The following is a 16,715-nucleotide window of genomic DNA, read 5'->3' on the forward strand; positions in this document are numbered from 1 at the left end:
TGTTGATATCATTTCTGTGAGGGGGACTCTTAAGGGACACTTACATGTAATATAGTAAATTGAACATTTGATTTTTTAAATCTACATTTAATATCCTGTCTGCATGACACACAGACAAATAAACAAGATCCCGATTATGAACATTCCAACTAGAACTTAACTTTGTTCCATGTTAAAAATGTATCTTTATTTTAGACATAAACTATCGAGTTTAAATTTTTTTTCTTGACAACATTTTAAGAAAAAATTGTGTTTTCATCATTATACCATGCCGCCTCTATTTTTTTTGGCTTTAAGATAAATCTAGTAACTCAGTTGTTTATGATATGCCTTTAACACTACAGACACATTTGACGATGCAATAACATAATATTTTAGAACATAAAAGAATACTAAATGACTCATTAACAAAATAAAGTTCATTAAAAAAAAAAATTTACAAAATGGGAGATAACAAGATTATGGTCTATTTTGTATTTTAAAATTCATCATTACTAAAAGAAGAAAAAAACATGTTAAAACGGATATCAATATATTTACAATAATACGCTATTTAAATTATAGGAAAAAAGAAAATAAACGAACTTGCATTATTTAGTACAATTTTTGATAAAATAATTGATTACTAAAATGTGTAGGTGTTTACGTTTAAAAGCGAATACATATTTATATTTTTGTTTTCATGATGATTTAACAGGAGAGCTTAAGCAAACTGAAATATTTAAGTGCAATGAGTGGACAGAGTAAAGGATAGAGGTAGGGAAGAACGAGGAGCTAGGGAGAAAGAGGGAGAGAGAAGGACGGAGATAATAAGAGGGGAGAGAGAAGGACGGAGAGAGTTAGGGAGAGAGAAGGACTGAGAGAGTTAGGGAGAGAAGGACGGAGAGAGGGAGAGAGAAGGACAGAGAGAGGGAGAGAGAAGGACGGAGAGAGAAGGACGGAGAGAGTTGGGAAGAGAGAAGGACGGAGAGAGTTAGGGAGAGAGAAGGACGGAGAGAGCTAAGGAGAGAGAAGGACGGAGAGAGGGAGAGAGAAGGACGGACAGAGTTAGGGAGAAAGAAGGACGGAGAGAGTTAAGGAGAGAGAAGGACGGAGAGAGTTAGGGAGAGAGAAGGACGGAGAGAGGGAGAAAGAAGGACGGAGAGAGTTAGGGAGAGAGAAGGACGGAGAGAGTTAGGGAGAGAGAAGGACGGAGAGAGGGAGAAAGAAAGACGGAGAGAGTTAGGGAGAGAAAAGGACGGAGAGAGTTAGGGAGAGAGAAGGACGGAGAGAGCTAAGGAGAGAGAAGGACGGAGAGAGTTAAGGAGAGAGAAGGACGGAGAGAGTTAGGGAGAGAGAAGGACGGAGAGAGTTAGGGAGAGAGAAGGACGGAGAGAGCTAGGGAGAGAGAAGGACGGAGAGAGTTAGGGAGAGAGAAGGACGGAGAGAGTTAGGGAGAGAGAAGGACGGAGAGAGCTAAGGAGAGAGAAGGACGGAGAGAGTTAGGGAGAGAGAAGGACGGAGAGAGGGAGAGAGAAGGACGGAGCGAGTTAGGGAGAGAGAAGGGCGGAGAGAGGGAGATAGAAGAACGGAGAGAGTTAGGGAGAAAGAAGGGCGGAGAGAGGGAGAGAGAAGGACGGAGAGAGCTAAGGAGAGAGAAGGACGGAGAGAGTTAGGGAGAGAGAAGGACGGAGAGAGTTAGGGAGAGAGAAGGACGGAGAGAGTTAGGGAGAGAGAAGAACGGAGAGAGGTGGAGAGAGAAGAGCGGAGAGAGTTAGAGAGAGAAGGACAGAGAGATGGAGAGAGAAGGTCGGAGAGAGTAGGGGAAAGAAGGACGGAGAGAGGGAGAGAGAAGGACGGAGAGAGTTAAAGAGAGAGAAGGACGGAGAGAGGGAGAGAGAAGGACGGAGAGAGGGAGAGAGGAGGACGGAGAGAGGAAGAGAGAAGGTCGGAGAGAGTTAGGAAGAGAGATGGACGGAGAAAGGGAGAGAGGACGGAGAGAGTTAAAGAGAGAGAAGGACGGTGAGAGGGAGAGAGAAGGACGGAGAGAGGGAGAAAGAAGGACGAAGAGAGTTAGTTAGAGAGAAGGACGGAGAGAAATTGGGAGAGAGAAGGACGGAGAGAGTTAGGAAGAGAGAAAGACGGAGAAAGTTAGGGAGAGAGAAGGACGGAGAGATCGAGAGAGAAGGACAGAGAGAGTTAGGAAGAGAGAAAGACGGAGAGAGCTAGGGAGAGAGGACGGAGAGAGTTAGAGAGTAAGAAGGACGGAGAGAGGGAGAGAGAAGGACAGAGAGTTAAGAAGAGAGAAGGACGGTGCGAGTTAGGGAGAGAGAAGGACGGAGAGAGGGAGAGAGAAGGACGGAGCGAGTTAGGGAGAGAGAAGGACGGAGAGAGGGAGAGAGAAAGACGGAGAGAGGGAGAGAGAAGGACGGAGAGAGTTAGAGAGAAAGAAGGGCGGAGAGAGGGAGAGAGAAGGACGGAGAGAGTTTGGGAGAGAGAAGGACGGAGAGAGTTAGGGAGAGAGAAGGACGGAGAGAGTTAGGGAGAGAGAAGAACGGAGAGAGGTGGAGAGAGAAGAGTGGAGAGAGTTAGAGAGAGAAGGACGGAGAGAGGGAGAGAGAAGGACGGAGAGAGGGAGAGAGAAGGACGGAGAGAGTTAGGGAGAGAGAAGGACGGAGAGAGAAGGACGGAGAGAGAAGGACGGAGAGAGTTAGGGAGAGAGAAGGACGGAGAGAGTTAGGGAGAGAGAAGGACGGAGAGAGTTAGGGAGAGAGAAGGACGGAGAGAGAAGGACGGAGAGAGAAGGACGGAGAGAATTAGGGAGAGAGAAGGACGGAGAGAGGGAGAGAGAAGGACGGAGAGAGGGAGAAAGAAGGACGGAGAGAGATAGGGAGAGAGAAGGATGGATAGATGGAGCGAGAGAGAAGGACGGAGAGAGTAGGGGAGAGAAGGACGGAGAGAGGGAGAGAGGACGGAGAGAGTTAAAAAGAGAGAAGGACGGAGAGAGGGAGAGAGAAGGACGGAGAGAGGGAGAAAGAAGGACGGAGAGAGTTAGGGAGAGAGAAGGACGGAGAGAGTTAGGGAGAGAGAAGGACGGAGAGAGGGAGAGAGAAGGACGGAGAGAGGGAGAGAGAAGGACGGAGAGAGGGAGAAAGAAGGACGGAGAGAGGGAGAGAGAAGGACGGAGAGAGTTAGGGAGAGAGAAGGATGGAGAGATGGAGAGAGAGATGGACGGAGAGAGGGAGAGAGAAGGAAGGAGAGCGGGAGAGAGAAGGACGGAGAGAGTTAGGGAGAGAGAAGGACGGAGAGAGGGAGAGAGAAGGACGGAGAGAGTTAGGGAGAGAGAAGGACGGAGAGTGTTAGGGAGAGAGAATGACGGAGAGAGTTAGGGAGAGATAAGGACGGAGAGTGTTAGGGAGAGAGAAGGACGGAGAGTGTTAGGGAGAGAGAAGAATTGAGAGATGGAGGGAGAGAGAAGGACGGAGAGAGTTGGGAGTTAGAAAGACGGTAAGAGTTAGGGAGAGAGAAAACAAGTCCCCTTACACTGTGGGTGACATGCTTTAAGACAATCCATGCCAAGTGTTACCTTAGACTGTGGGTGACATGCTTTAAGACAATCCATGTCAAGTTCTACCTTAGACTGTGGGTGACATGCTTTAAGACAATCCATGTCAAGTTCTACCTTAGACTGTGGGTGACATGCTTTAAGACAATCCATGTCAAGTTCTACCTTAGACTGTGGGTGACATGCTTTAAGACAATCCATGTCAAGTTCTACCTTACACTGTGAATGACATGCTTTAAGACAATCCATGTCAAGTTCTACCTTACACTGTGAATGACATGCTTTAAGACAATCCATGTCAAGTGTTACCTTAGACTGTGGGTGACATGCTTTAAGACAATCCATGTCAAGTTCTACCTTACACTGTGAATGACATGCTTTAAGACAATCCATGTCAAGTTCTACCTTACACTGTAAATGACATGCTTTAAGACAATCCATGTCAAGTTCTACCTTACACTGTGAATGACATGCTTTAAGACAATCCATGTCAAGTGTTACCTTAGACTGTGGGTGACTTGCATTAAGACCCAACTGCCTTAGCCGTCATGCTTGAGTTACTTCGACCAGAACCCATCACGGTCACAATTGCTATGCGTGGGTTGATCAATACATTAAGCCTAAACAGTCAAAGATTTAAAGATGTATGCACAAAATAAAAAAAAATGCATAAAAAACGTTTTAATAACAAGCTTTTATGTAATAATGCACTAAAAAGTAGAAAATAAATTATAGACTACTATTTAAATAACTATAAAGAAAAGCGTGGGTCACTTTAGTATCTATTGGATACCTTTACTAATGTTAAGGAAGACACCCACGCTTTTCTTTATAGTTATTTAAATAGTAGTCTATAATTTATTTTCTACTTTTTAGTGCATTATTACATAAAAGCTTGTTATTAAAACGTTTTTTATGAATTTTTTTCCAGTACTTTACATGTTTTATTTACAATAGAGTTACATGACTTAAAACCATTGCGCGCCTACTGAACATCACGTTCAGTAGGCGCGCAATGGTTTTTGAACGCAGCCATTGAACGTGATGGCGCAGCTATCGAAGATGATGGCGCGTGTGGTGTGGTTGGCTAGACATGCCTACTAATTCGGTCCAAATTTTAATTAATTAATAAAAAATTAATTAGGCATCCAATTAAGTCAAATTTAGTTTTAGATTGCATTGTCTTCATGTCTTGACCCACGTGCCAACTGTGAATCGTATCGGTCAAGTAGAAGGGTCCGAATTTTCACTCCTGCGTTTCGGTCTAGACTGACGACTGACGACTGACGACAGACAGAGGAAGTGAGTTAAGTAAAAGCTTGTAAAAAAAATTCATAAAAAACGTTTTAATAACAAGCTTTTATGTAATGATGCACTAAAAAGTAGAAAATAAATTATAGACTACTATTTAAATAACTACTAGAATACCCGTCATCCGTTGGATAACTGTGGGTTTCGGGGGTCATCCATCAAAAAACATCACGTCTGTCACTCAGAGGCATAGCGACCCTTCCCGGCGCCCGGGGACAAACTTTTCGATTTTAACCCCCCCCCCCCCCCGCAAGATTTCGATTTGCAACCCCCCCCCCTCAAACTTTTGATGTGCACCCCCCCCCCCACTCAAACTTTCGATTTGCACCCCCCTCAACCTTTCAATTTATTTTTCCAAACCATTTTGGCGTCCCAACATATGTCCCCCCCCCACCCCCCTTCCCCCCTCCACCTCCCCCCGCCTCCCCTCCCGCCTCCCCTCCCCCTCCCGCCCCCCTCCTCGCTACGCTACTGCAGTGTCACTTATCGTCACAAAAAACAGACCCCACATTCAAAAATGTTTTTTATCTTTTAAAAACACCGAAAACACCGATTTCGGACTATCCCTTCATATACTGACGTCACCGGTGACCTACTCAACTCTACTTCACCTGCCCAGTGTCCCGCCAAGTCTCAGACATGTTTTTATCGTTTAAAAAACGATTCCAGCCGAGCATGTTTCTGACCACACTATCCTTTCATATGCTTAGGACAAAGAAACAGATGAACTCTACTTCACCTGCCCTGTATCCTGCCAAGTTCAGATAGGCAACTTTATCATTCACATCTAAAAAAAAAAATTGAAAAAAAAGATCATTGACATATTGGTCTAGAACCTGTACCACCCGAATGAGAGCGGACTACGCTATCAACTTAGCTATTTACTCGTGACGTCACAAATGAATTTTTATACTATACTTTTGAGTCTCCGCGCATAGATCTAGATATTAGGCTAGTAGTAGTAACTTTCAAATTAAATTTAATCTTAAATTAGCCAAACAAAGATTTATATAAAATAAAGAAGTTCTGAAATTAGCTAGATCTAGATAGAATTATCTAGATCTAGATTCTACGACTCGCTTGCTTAGGTCTTAAGTTTAGTTTTTCTTGCTAGATCTAGATCTCGAATCTAGATCTAGATCTAAATTAGATCTAATCATTAGCTACGCTGATAGGCCCGGAGCGAGCATTTCAAAATTACCATATTCCAAACAAAGATTTATACAAAATAATAAAGATCTAAAATAGTTTAGTATATAGAAAATCACTATTATCTAAATCTAGATAGAATTATCTATATTTTAGATCTACGACTGAGCTATATTTAGAATTTACGTTTATAATTTAGAATAATTCCGGTATAGAAGCAGCGTATGAATCTTAAGCTGCGCAAATACGCCCTGGAGCCAGCACTTCAAAATTTGCATAGTCGAAACAAAGATTTATACAAAATAATAAAGGTCTAAAATATTTTAGTATATAGAAACTCATTATTATCTAAATCTAGATAGAATTATCTATATTCTAGATCTACGACTGGTTTGCTTAAGTCTCGTTTCTTTTTTGGTTTGTATTAGGGAACAAGATACCCATGTTTTCGATAAAATTGTAATTTTTCTCCCCAAAATTTTTATTTCTTAATTCGATACTAATACCTTTTATCTATCTAACCCGAACATTTCGGACTTCTACAGCTTACGGTTATCCGTTTATTGCGATGTGAAACATGGTACCCCCGGCAAGTTTTCACACTACTACGCGGACTGCGGCTATCTTCGAACGGGTATTACATGTATTTATGGCCCGCGAGGCACCATAAACTTTACAGCAATCTAAGGGCCAAGCACTCGTGTACCCGCTGGTGTAGTGACCTTTTCTTGTGTTCTAAAAATAAGTGAGATAGAAGTTGTTTTCTACAAAGTAAAATTTTATATCAAACTCCATATAAGGGCATGCGCGTAAAAATTATGAATGGGAAGAGATTCATTGATACGCTTGACCAATCATATTATAGTACCATAAATCAAAATAATTCACGATAGGCTGCAACTAACCACGTGTGCTAGGCAGCCATCTTGTTTCTAGATAAACAAAACAATCGCCTGTCTCGTTTGTTTACCTCATTTGCGTATACTCTTCTATTTGTTGTTTTAAAGTTATAGTACAACATTAAGTTTAGTAATTGAAACGTGGCCTAGAAATGCACTGTTGATTATCACTGGAACAATATTAAACACTGTTTCGTACGCTTTATACTAAGCTGAAACAATGCGTCATGGACATGACTATCAGTTTGAAGAATGTACTGTCCATCCCCTTTACCCCCTTCATTCCCTTCTCGCCATTCAACCAACGGCCCGTTTATAATCTAGTTACGGCATGCTGTGATAGGCTTGAACGCTTTTATCAGGCTTTACACCGGACTGTATACGACACATGTGTTAATGTGTTTGCCCATCTCTCCGTATAGGGTGTGGTAGCAACGAATGTAAATACTAGATAGGATAGCTGAGAAGCATTCACTTAGGCCCTGTACTTGACCCTATCTACACAGATGTGTTATTCGCGGTTGAATGAACATTGGTAATCTATGGCTCATCAGTTCTTCACGCACTGTCCAGCGGTGGGGTGGGGTGGAGGGGGCGTGTCTAGCCTCAAGCGTTGTACCCAGTGTTGTGTTGTAGGCTATTATCATAAGGCAATAAACTTGTGTAAGCTACAATTTGAGTAGAGAAAGACATTATTTTGAAGTGAGAAGACCGGCTAACAAACAAAACTTGATCTGGTTTGAAGATAGCTGTTCTGAGAATACCGCTCGATTGATAGGATGTGTAATACTTAATAGTCATACATTCATTACCTGTTGTATACATATTTTCTGCTTACATAGAAAAAATCTGTCTAAAACTTACAACATAAATCAAAGCGTATGTTATTAGACAAATGGTTCTTCCACATATAACAAGACGTTTTTTTTCTGTTTTCTATAAGAGAAAACGCACCGTGCCTTTTCCCGCTCTTCTTTTCACGTTTTCTCAACTTTGCATTTTTACTCAAAATTCAACATTCAAATCGCTAAGGCTTTGGAACCCTTTGTCATACAAGAATAAAACATTCCACCTGCATTCAGCATGATACCATCTACAAAACTACGTTTGTACATTAAGTTTACTACAATACTTTAGGAAATATTGATATTTATGTAACACCACCCCCTAATTTTTGTACATAAATTTTCGTAAAAATTTGTATTAAAAATTGAGTACAAGCTATCGCCATGAGTAAACGTAGAAATGTATAGTTTGGTTTGAGAAATCTAAATCTTTCATCCGCTTTTTAAAATCTCTTATGGGAACAAAGCCTTAGCGATTTGAAAAGGTGTTAGTTTTCACACCTTTTCGCGGTTTCCATGGCAACCAGTACTGCTATTGACGGCTATATATTATTTTTGTCTATAGTTTAACAACTATAATTATATAAACTTATTAAACAACCAGAAATGTGTTAAATAAAAAAAAATTTTTATCCGTGGTGCCTATCCTTAAGATCTATAGGGCCTAACTAATAAATTTTTGATTTGCCTGATTTGGCCTAGATTTAGATTCTAGATCTAGATCTATAAATAAATAACTTTCTTGGACAGATTGTAGATCTAGAGAAATTTATTGTAAAACTAAATGAAAAAAGACAGTTGAAAATTGATATAAGTGTTGGAACGTAATAAATACAGCAAACGGACGTATTGTTAAAGTTATGACCGACAGAAAATTAGATTTGATTTGACCTAGATTCTAGATCTAGATCTAGATCTATAAATAACTTTCCTTCGACAGCTGATCTTTAGATCTAGCGAAATTTATTGTAAAACTAAATGAAAAAAGACAGTTTAAAATTGATATAAGTGTTGGAACGTAATAAATACAGCAAACGGACGTATTGTTTAAGTTATAGCCGGCAGAAAATTAGCTTTGTAACGCGTGAAACTTTTGAATGGGCCACAAAGTCTATGATGGGGTCCGCCATTTTTATTGTACCAAAAATGTAAACACATCAAGGGACGTCATTATCCCCACAAAGTTTATTCAAAGTATTAACATTTTTAAAAAAATACGGTTAATTTAACTATGAATAAATCAATAAATTATTTAACGTCTTTAAATAAATTTGTGATTAACAGTCTGTCTTAAAACAAACATTTTTCTCTACCTACATACTATTTTACAGCTTTCCACGATGAGTGCAAACCAGAGTTTCTTCCAGGCATCTCTTCGGGGGGGCAAAGCCCCCCCGAAAAATTTTTACCGCCCCCCCGAACGAAATGAAATTTATATAATTTATATAGACAATTTATACTTTTAACAGTGTCCGCCCCCCCGAAGAAAGTTTACCGCCCCCCGAAGATTTCAAGTGCCCCCCCGGAGAAAAATGTCTGGAAGAAACACTGGTGCAAACATGCGAGATAGTCGATCAGGCAAACAAACAAACAAACAAAAAAATAAATATTCAAACATGTAAACATACTTGACTTTTAGTAGTATACTAGAATACCCGTCATCCGTTGGATAACTGTGGGTTTCGGGGGTCATCCATAAAAAAACATCACGTCTGTCACTCAGAGGCATAGCGAGCCTTCCCGGCGCCCGGGGACAAACTTTTCAATTTTAACCCCCCCCCCAAGATTTCGATTTTCAACCCCCCCCCCCCCCCCCCTCAAACTTTTGATGTGCACCCCCCCACTCAAACTTTCGATTTGAACCCCCCTCAACCTTTCAATTTATTTTTCCAAACGATTTTGGCGCCCCAACATATGTCCCCCCGCCCCCCCCCCTTCCCCCCCTCCCCTCCCCCCCCCGCCTCCCCTCCCGCCCCCCCCCCCCCCTACTCGCTACGCTACTGCAGTGTCACTTATCGTCACAAAAAACAGACCCCACATTCAAAAATATGTTTCTTATCTTTTAAAAACACCGAAAACACCGATTTCGGACTATCCCTTCGTATACTGACGTCACATGTGACCTACTCAACTCTACTTCACCTGCCCAGTGTCCCGCCAAGTCTCAGACAACATGTTTCTATCGTTTAAAAAACGATTCCAGCCGAGCATGTCTCTGACCACACTATCCTTTCATATGCTTAGGACAAAGAAACAGATGAACTCTACTTCACCTGCCCTGTATCCTGGCAAGTTCAGATAGGCAACTTTATCATTCACATCTAAAAAAAAAATTGAAAAAAAATATCATTGACATATTGGTCTAGAACCTGTGCCACCCACATGAGAGCGGGCTACGCTACCAACTTAGCTATTTACTCGTGACGTCACAAATGAATTTTTATACTATACTTTTGAGTCTCCGCGCATAGATCTAGATATTAGGCTAGTAGTAGTAACTTTCAAATTAAATTTAATCTTAAATTAGCCAAACAAAGATTTATATAAAATAAAGAAGTTCTGAAATTAGCTAGACCTAGATAATTCTATCTAGATCTATATTCTACGACTCGCTTGCTTAGGTCTTAAGTTTAGTTTTTCTTGCTAGATCTTCTAGATCTAATCATTAGCTACGCTGATAGGCCCGGAGCGAGCATTTCAAAATTACCATATTCCAAACAAAGATTTATATAAAATAATAAAGATCTAAAATAGTTTAGTATATAGAAAATCACTATTATCTAAATCTAGATAGAATTATCTATATTTTAGATCTACGACTGAGCTATATTTAGAATTTACGTTTATAATTTAGCAAAATTCCGGTATAGAAGCAGCGTATGAATCTTAAGCTGCGCAAATACGCCCTGGAGCCAGCACTTCAAAATTTGCATAGTCGAAACAAAGATTTATACAAAATAATAAAGGTCTAAAATATTTTAGTATATAGAAACTCATTATTATCTAAATCTAGATAGAATTATCTATATTCTAGATCTACGACTGGTTTGCTAAAGTCTCGTTTCTTTTTTGGTTTGTATTAAGATCTATAACTAATAAATTTTTGATTTGACCTAGATTTAGATTCTAGATCTAGATCTATAAATAAATAACTTTCTTGGACAGATTGTAGATCTAGAGAAATTTATTGTAAAACTAAATGAAAAAAGACAGTTGAAAATTGATATAAGTGTTGGAACGTAATAAATACAGCAAACGGACGTATTGTTAAAGTTATGACCGACAGAAAATTAGATTTGATTTGACCTAGATTCTAGATCTAGATCTAGATCTATAAATAACTTTCCTTCGACAGCTGATCTTTAGATCTAGAGAAATTTATTGTAAAACTAAATGAAAAAAGACAGTTTAAAATTGATATAAGTGTTGGAACGTAATAAATACAGCAAACGGACGTATTGTTTAAGTTATAGCCGGCAGAAAATTAGCTTTGTAACGCGTGAAACTTTTGAATGGGCCACAAAGTCTATGATGGGGTCCGCCATTTTTATTGTACCAAAAATGTAAACACATCAAGGGACGTCACTATCCCCACAAAGTTTATTCAAAGTATTAACATTTTTAAAAAAATACGGTTAATTTAACTATGAATAAATCAATAAATTAATTAACGTCTTTAAATAAATTTGTGATTAACAGTCTGTCTTAAAACAAAAAATTTTCTCTACCTACATACTATTTTACAGCTTTCCACGATGAGTGCAACCATGCGAGATAGTCGATCAGGCAAACAAACAAACAAACAAAAAAATAAATATTCAAACATGTAAACAAACTTGACTTTTAGTAGTATATAGATAGATAGATAGATAAAGAAAAGCGTGGGTCACTTTAGTATCTATTGGATACCTTTACTAATGTTAAGGAAGACACCCACGCTTTTCTTTATAGTTATTTAAATAGTAGTCTATAATTTATTTTCTACTTTTTAGTGCATCATTACATAAAAGCTTGTTATTAAAACGTTTTTTATGAATTTTTTTTTCTGTACTTTACATGTTTTATTTAGAGTTAGATGACTAAAAACCATTGCGCGCCTACTGAACATCACGTTCAGTAGGCGCGCAATGGTTTTTGAACGCAGCCATTGAAGCTATTGAAGGTGATGACGCGTGTGGTGTGGTTGGCTAGACATGCCTACTAATTCGGTCCAAATTTTAATTAATTAATAAAAAATTAATTAGGCATCCAATTAAGTCAAATTTAGTTTCAGATTGCATTGTCTTCATGTCTTGACCCACGTGCCAACTGTGAATCGTATCGGTCAAGTAGAACTGTCCGAATTTTCACTCCTGCGTTTCCGTCTAGACAGACAGACTGTCGACTGACGACAGAGGAAGTGAGTTAAATAAAAGCTTGTAAAAAAAATTCATAAAAAACGTTTTAATAACAAGCTTTTATGTAATGATGCACTAAAAAGTAGAAAATAAATTATAGACTACTATTTAAATAACTATAAAGAAAAGCGTGGGGCACTTTAGTACTTTAGTACCTATTTTATATCTTTACTAATATTTGAGAAGAGACCCACGCTTTTCTTTATAGTTATTTAAATAGTAGTCTATAATTTATTTTCTACTTTTTAGTGCATCATTACATAAAAGCTTGTTATTAAAACGTTTTTTATGAATTTTTTTTCAGTACTTTACATGTTTTATCTACAATAGAGTTACATGACTAAAAACCATTGCGCGCCTACTGAATATCACGTTCAGTAGGCGCGCAATGGTTTTTGAACGCAGCCATTACGTGGTCGTGATGGCGCAGCTATTGATGACGCGTGTGGTGTGGTTGGCTAGACATGCCTACTAATTCGGTCCAAATTTTAATTAATTCATAAAAAATCAATTAGGCATCCAATTAAGTCAAATTTAGTTTCAGATTGCATTGTCTTCATGTCTTGACCCACGTGCCAAATGTGAATCGTGTCGGTCAAGTAGAACTGTCCGAATTTTCACTCCTGCGTTTCCGTCTAGACTGACGACAGACTGACGACAGAGGAAGTGAGTTAAATAAAAGCTTGTAAAAACAAAACTTCCACCTCAACTAATATTCTAGTGTGGTATTTTTTTTTTCTAACTAATAATATTTGTAAAGGGAGCGCTAGACTGCTAATCTGAAAGAGTACCTAAACTTACCATGTAAGAATCACCTTGGCATAGTTTTTTGTTTTAGACTTTCAGACGTTTTAAAATGAAAGCAGAAGAAACCGTACGGCTATGTCAAGTTGATACCTTAGTCAATCTTTAATTTACATCATTATGATGGCGTAATTAGCATTAGTGTCCGATATATTTAAAATAAGAGACAAAAAGGAAGGATTAGCTATACTTAAAAAAAACAAATATTGTGTTAGGTGTACTTCTGCTAGAAAGATTGTCGAGAGTTGGAACCTACAACGTAATTTGTCGATCTCTATGATCATGAGATCGTGAATTTATTGTATCGTTTTAACTAAAATAAAGTTTAAATCTTATTTTTTAATAATATTGTTCTATCTTGTAGTAATTTGTTACTAACATTGAAAATGTAATTTTTTTTTATTTCTAAGAAAATTTATTTTATATTTAATTTTTGGAAATGTAATATATTTTTCCATCAAGTTGTGGAGAATTATTCTAGTTATCACGACATAATTTAATGGTTAGATTTTATTTATGGGTTGTGTTGGGGCGTGTGACGTGTCTTTGGCTTAATTGGAGTTATGATTCGTGGTATCACTACATTGGCCATGTCTTCAACTAAGTAGCTAGACATGTTTAGATAACTATAACCATTTTTATATAATCTCGTATAACCTCTGCATAAAGTATGTATAAAAAATAAATATAAAAAAATAAGTATAACAAATAACGTAAACCAAAATAAAAGTACAAAAAATAATTAATTAATGTAAACAATAAACAGGAATGTTTTGCAAAAGGTTCCCGTTATTCGATTAACCAGAATGTTATCGTCTGATTCAAACCTGTTAGCATGTCGAAAAGAAATTTGCATTTTAATAAGCACTGGTGAAGGTTTTCTATATGTAAAAAAATTAGTTGACCTGTTTATTATGTTGATCTAAATAACAGGAATACATTTTATATTCTGCCTTTGATGTCAACAAAGTAGTTAACACTTAAATGGCAAGACACTTGTTTACACTTTAATGTTAACAAACGAGTAAAAACTTTAGCGTCAAGTCTTAAACTTTCTTTTTCTTTTCGTTTAATTAAGTTTAATGCAAACAAACTGGTTAACATTTTAATGTTAACAAACTTTGTTAACACTTTAATTTCATCAAATTGATTAACACTTTAAGGACAACAAACTGGTTAACACTTTAAGGACAACAAACTGGTTAACACTTTCATGTTAACAAACTTTGTTAACACTTTAATATTAACAAACTGGTTAACACTTTAAGGACAAAAAAACTGGTTAACACTTTAATGTTAACAAACTTTGTTAACACTTTAATATTAACAAACTTTGTTAACACTTTAATATTAACAAACTGGTTAACACTTTAAAGACAACAAACTTGTTAACACTTTCATGTTAACAAAGTAGTAACATTTTAAGTGTCAACAAGTTTTCAACTTCATTTTTCTGTTCGTCAAAGGCGTCTCCGTCTCACTCCGGATCCTCTCTGGGTACAAAGAAAACACAGAAAGAAACCCGTTTTAGCTACATATGCCGACTTCCGCGCTAAGCTTCAATAGAGGTGACAGGAAATGCAAGGATTTTTCTCAATATATTTTTATACCTTTATGTTAATATCTGCTGTTTGTTGTTGTTTTGTTTTTGCTTTTTTTTGGGGGGGGGGGGGGATCTTTTCTTCACGAAAACTTGTTATTCATCGACTGTTATTTACGATGCGATATAATGTTTTCAACCTTGAATCACTTGCGAATTTTAAAAAAAAAATTTATTAAGGAAATGATTAGTTCTCTTCTTTTTTTAATGTTACGGTCCATGGGGCAAGTGAAGTAGAGTTCCACTGTTTATGTTACCTTGGCATATAAGAGGATAGTGATGTCAACACTCAGCACAATGTTATCATGTTTCGATTATTGCGGGATAGAGTTTTTTTAATCCTCCGTGGTGTCCCCGCCAACAGATATATATATGTATATATATATATATATATATATATATATATATATATATATATATATATATATATATATATATATATATATATATATATATATATATAAATGTATATATAAATGTATATATATATATATATATATATATATATATATATATATATATATATATATATATATATATATATGTGTAATTATATATATACATATATAATAGTTATGTTAAAAACATGTTTTTGCGAATATTAACGAGAAGTTTCTATGTTTGATTTGTCAAAGATCTACTTCCTTCTTTGTTTTTGCCTGTCAAAATTAAAAACGACTGGGTACTTTGCGTTGTTGGTCAGTCAAAACGAACCTCTACAAACACCAGAGTTTCTTCCAGGCAACTCTTCGAGGGGAGGGGGCATCCCGGCCGAAGAAAGTCTACCGCCCCACACCCCACTCAATCACCTCTTTTTGATTTTATATATATATATATATATATATATATATATATATATATATATATATATATATATATATATATATATATATATATATATATGACACCTATCAGGTTTACGTGTTATTAATCTGTAGGCTGAATTAGACATATCGCTTTCAACAGAAAAACCCGCTGTTATTAAAATTATACCATTGGTTAAAAATGATACCCTTGAACTATGTTAACTTTCTACAGGCTGAGTGCCACATCCGCCACATCCACCTACATCATGTCGCCCTACAGCTACCCCTCACTGACCAACCGTGGGAGCTACTCCAGCACTACCGCTGCCTACATCATCCTGTTCATTATTTAGCTCAGGTAACTCTCAGTACTAAGGTAATCATCTGTTTTAGGTGGGAGTTGTCTGTATATTATATCAACTAACCAATATGTAATAAAGCATTCATATATACAGAACTAACAGCCAACCCTCTAACATAGTACCACAAAACTAACCACCAACCCTCTATTATAGTACCACAACACTAAAAGCCAACCCTCTACCAAAGTAGCACTTCTTAATGTCAGATATCCTAGAATCTAGGATATGTAGACGAACTTCTTCGGGGAGGGAATTGAGGAATTCTTCTCTCAAGACCAGACATTTGAGCTGTTCAAAATCTCTGACATCTTCTGATTGGAGCCACCTAGACTGGTTGGTATGTTCAGCAAGGTTGTGACCAGCTCTGGTTGGTATGTTAACTAAGGTTGTGACCAGTGCTGGTTGGTTTGTTATCTAAGGTTGTGACCAACTCTGGTTGGTATGTTAACTAAGGTTGTGACCAGTTCTGGTTGGTATGTTAACTAAGGTTGTGGCCTGCTCTGGTTGGTATGTTAACTAAGGTTGTGACCAGTGCTGGTTGGTATGTTAACTAAGGTTGTGACCAGCGCTGGTTGGTATGTTAACTAAGGTTGTGACCAGCGCTGGTTGGTATGTTAACTAAGGTTGTGACCAGTGCTGGTTGGTATGTTAACTAAGGTTGTGACCAGCGCTGGTTGGTATGTTAACTAAGGTTGTGACCAGTGCTGGTTGGTATGTTAACTAAGGTTGTGACCAACTCTGGTTGGTATGTTAACTAAGGTTGTGACCAGTTCTGGTTGGTATATTAACTAAGGTTGTGACCAGTGCTGGTTTGTATGTTAACTAAGGTTGTGACCAGCTCTGGTTGGTATGTTAACTAAGGTTGTGACCAGTGCTGGTTGGTATGTTAACTAAGGTTGTGACCAGTGCTGGTTGGTATATTAACTAAGGTTGGGACCAGTGCGACCTACTTAGGTCTAGTAATGTTTTATTTTTAGTTTGACTTTTGTTATAATACC

General features: G+C 37.8%; 2 protein-coding genes across 5 annotated transcripts in view; both read left to right on the plus strand.

Moving 5' to 3' along the window:
• Positions 1-16,715, plus strand: part of LOC131942242 (sodium- and chloride-dependent neutral and basic amino acid transporter B(0+)-like) — a 298,846-nt gene that overhangs the window by 48,741 nt on the left and 233,390 nt on the right. The gene's annotated exons all lie outside the window — the stretch shown is intronic.
• Positions 1,102-15,708, plus strand: LOC131942237 (zinc finger CCCH domain-containing protein 13-like; the record flags this gene model as incomplete). The annotated part of the gene is made up of 5 exons (XM_059301982.1): positions 1,102-1,220; positions 2,243-2,292; positions 2,352-2,416; positions 2,581-2,714; positions 15,588-15,708. Coding segments are annotated over 5 exons (489 nt in total), but the record flags the coding sequence as incomplete, so codon positions are not given.

This window comes from Physella acuta, unplaced genomic scaffold, assembly GCF_028476545.2.
Source record: "Physella acuta isolate Inbredline_101_S28 unplaced genomic scaffold, ASM2847654v3 ptg000397l, whole genome shotgun sequence".
Taxonomy (NCBI): Eukaryota; Metazoa; Mollusca; class Gastropoda; family Physidae; genus Physella; species Physella acuta.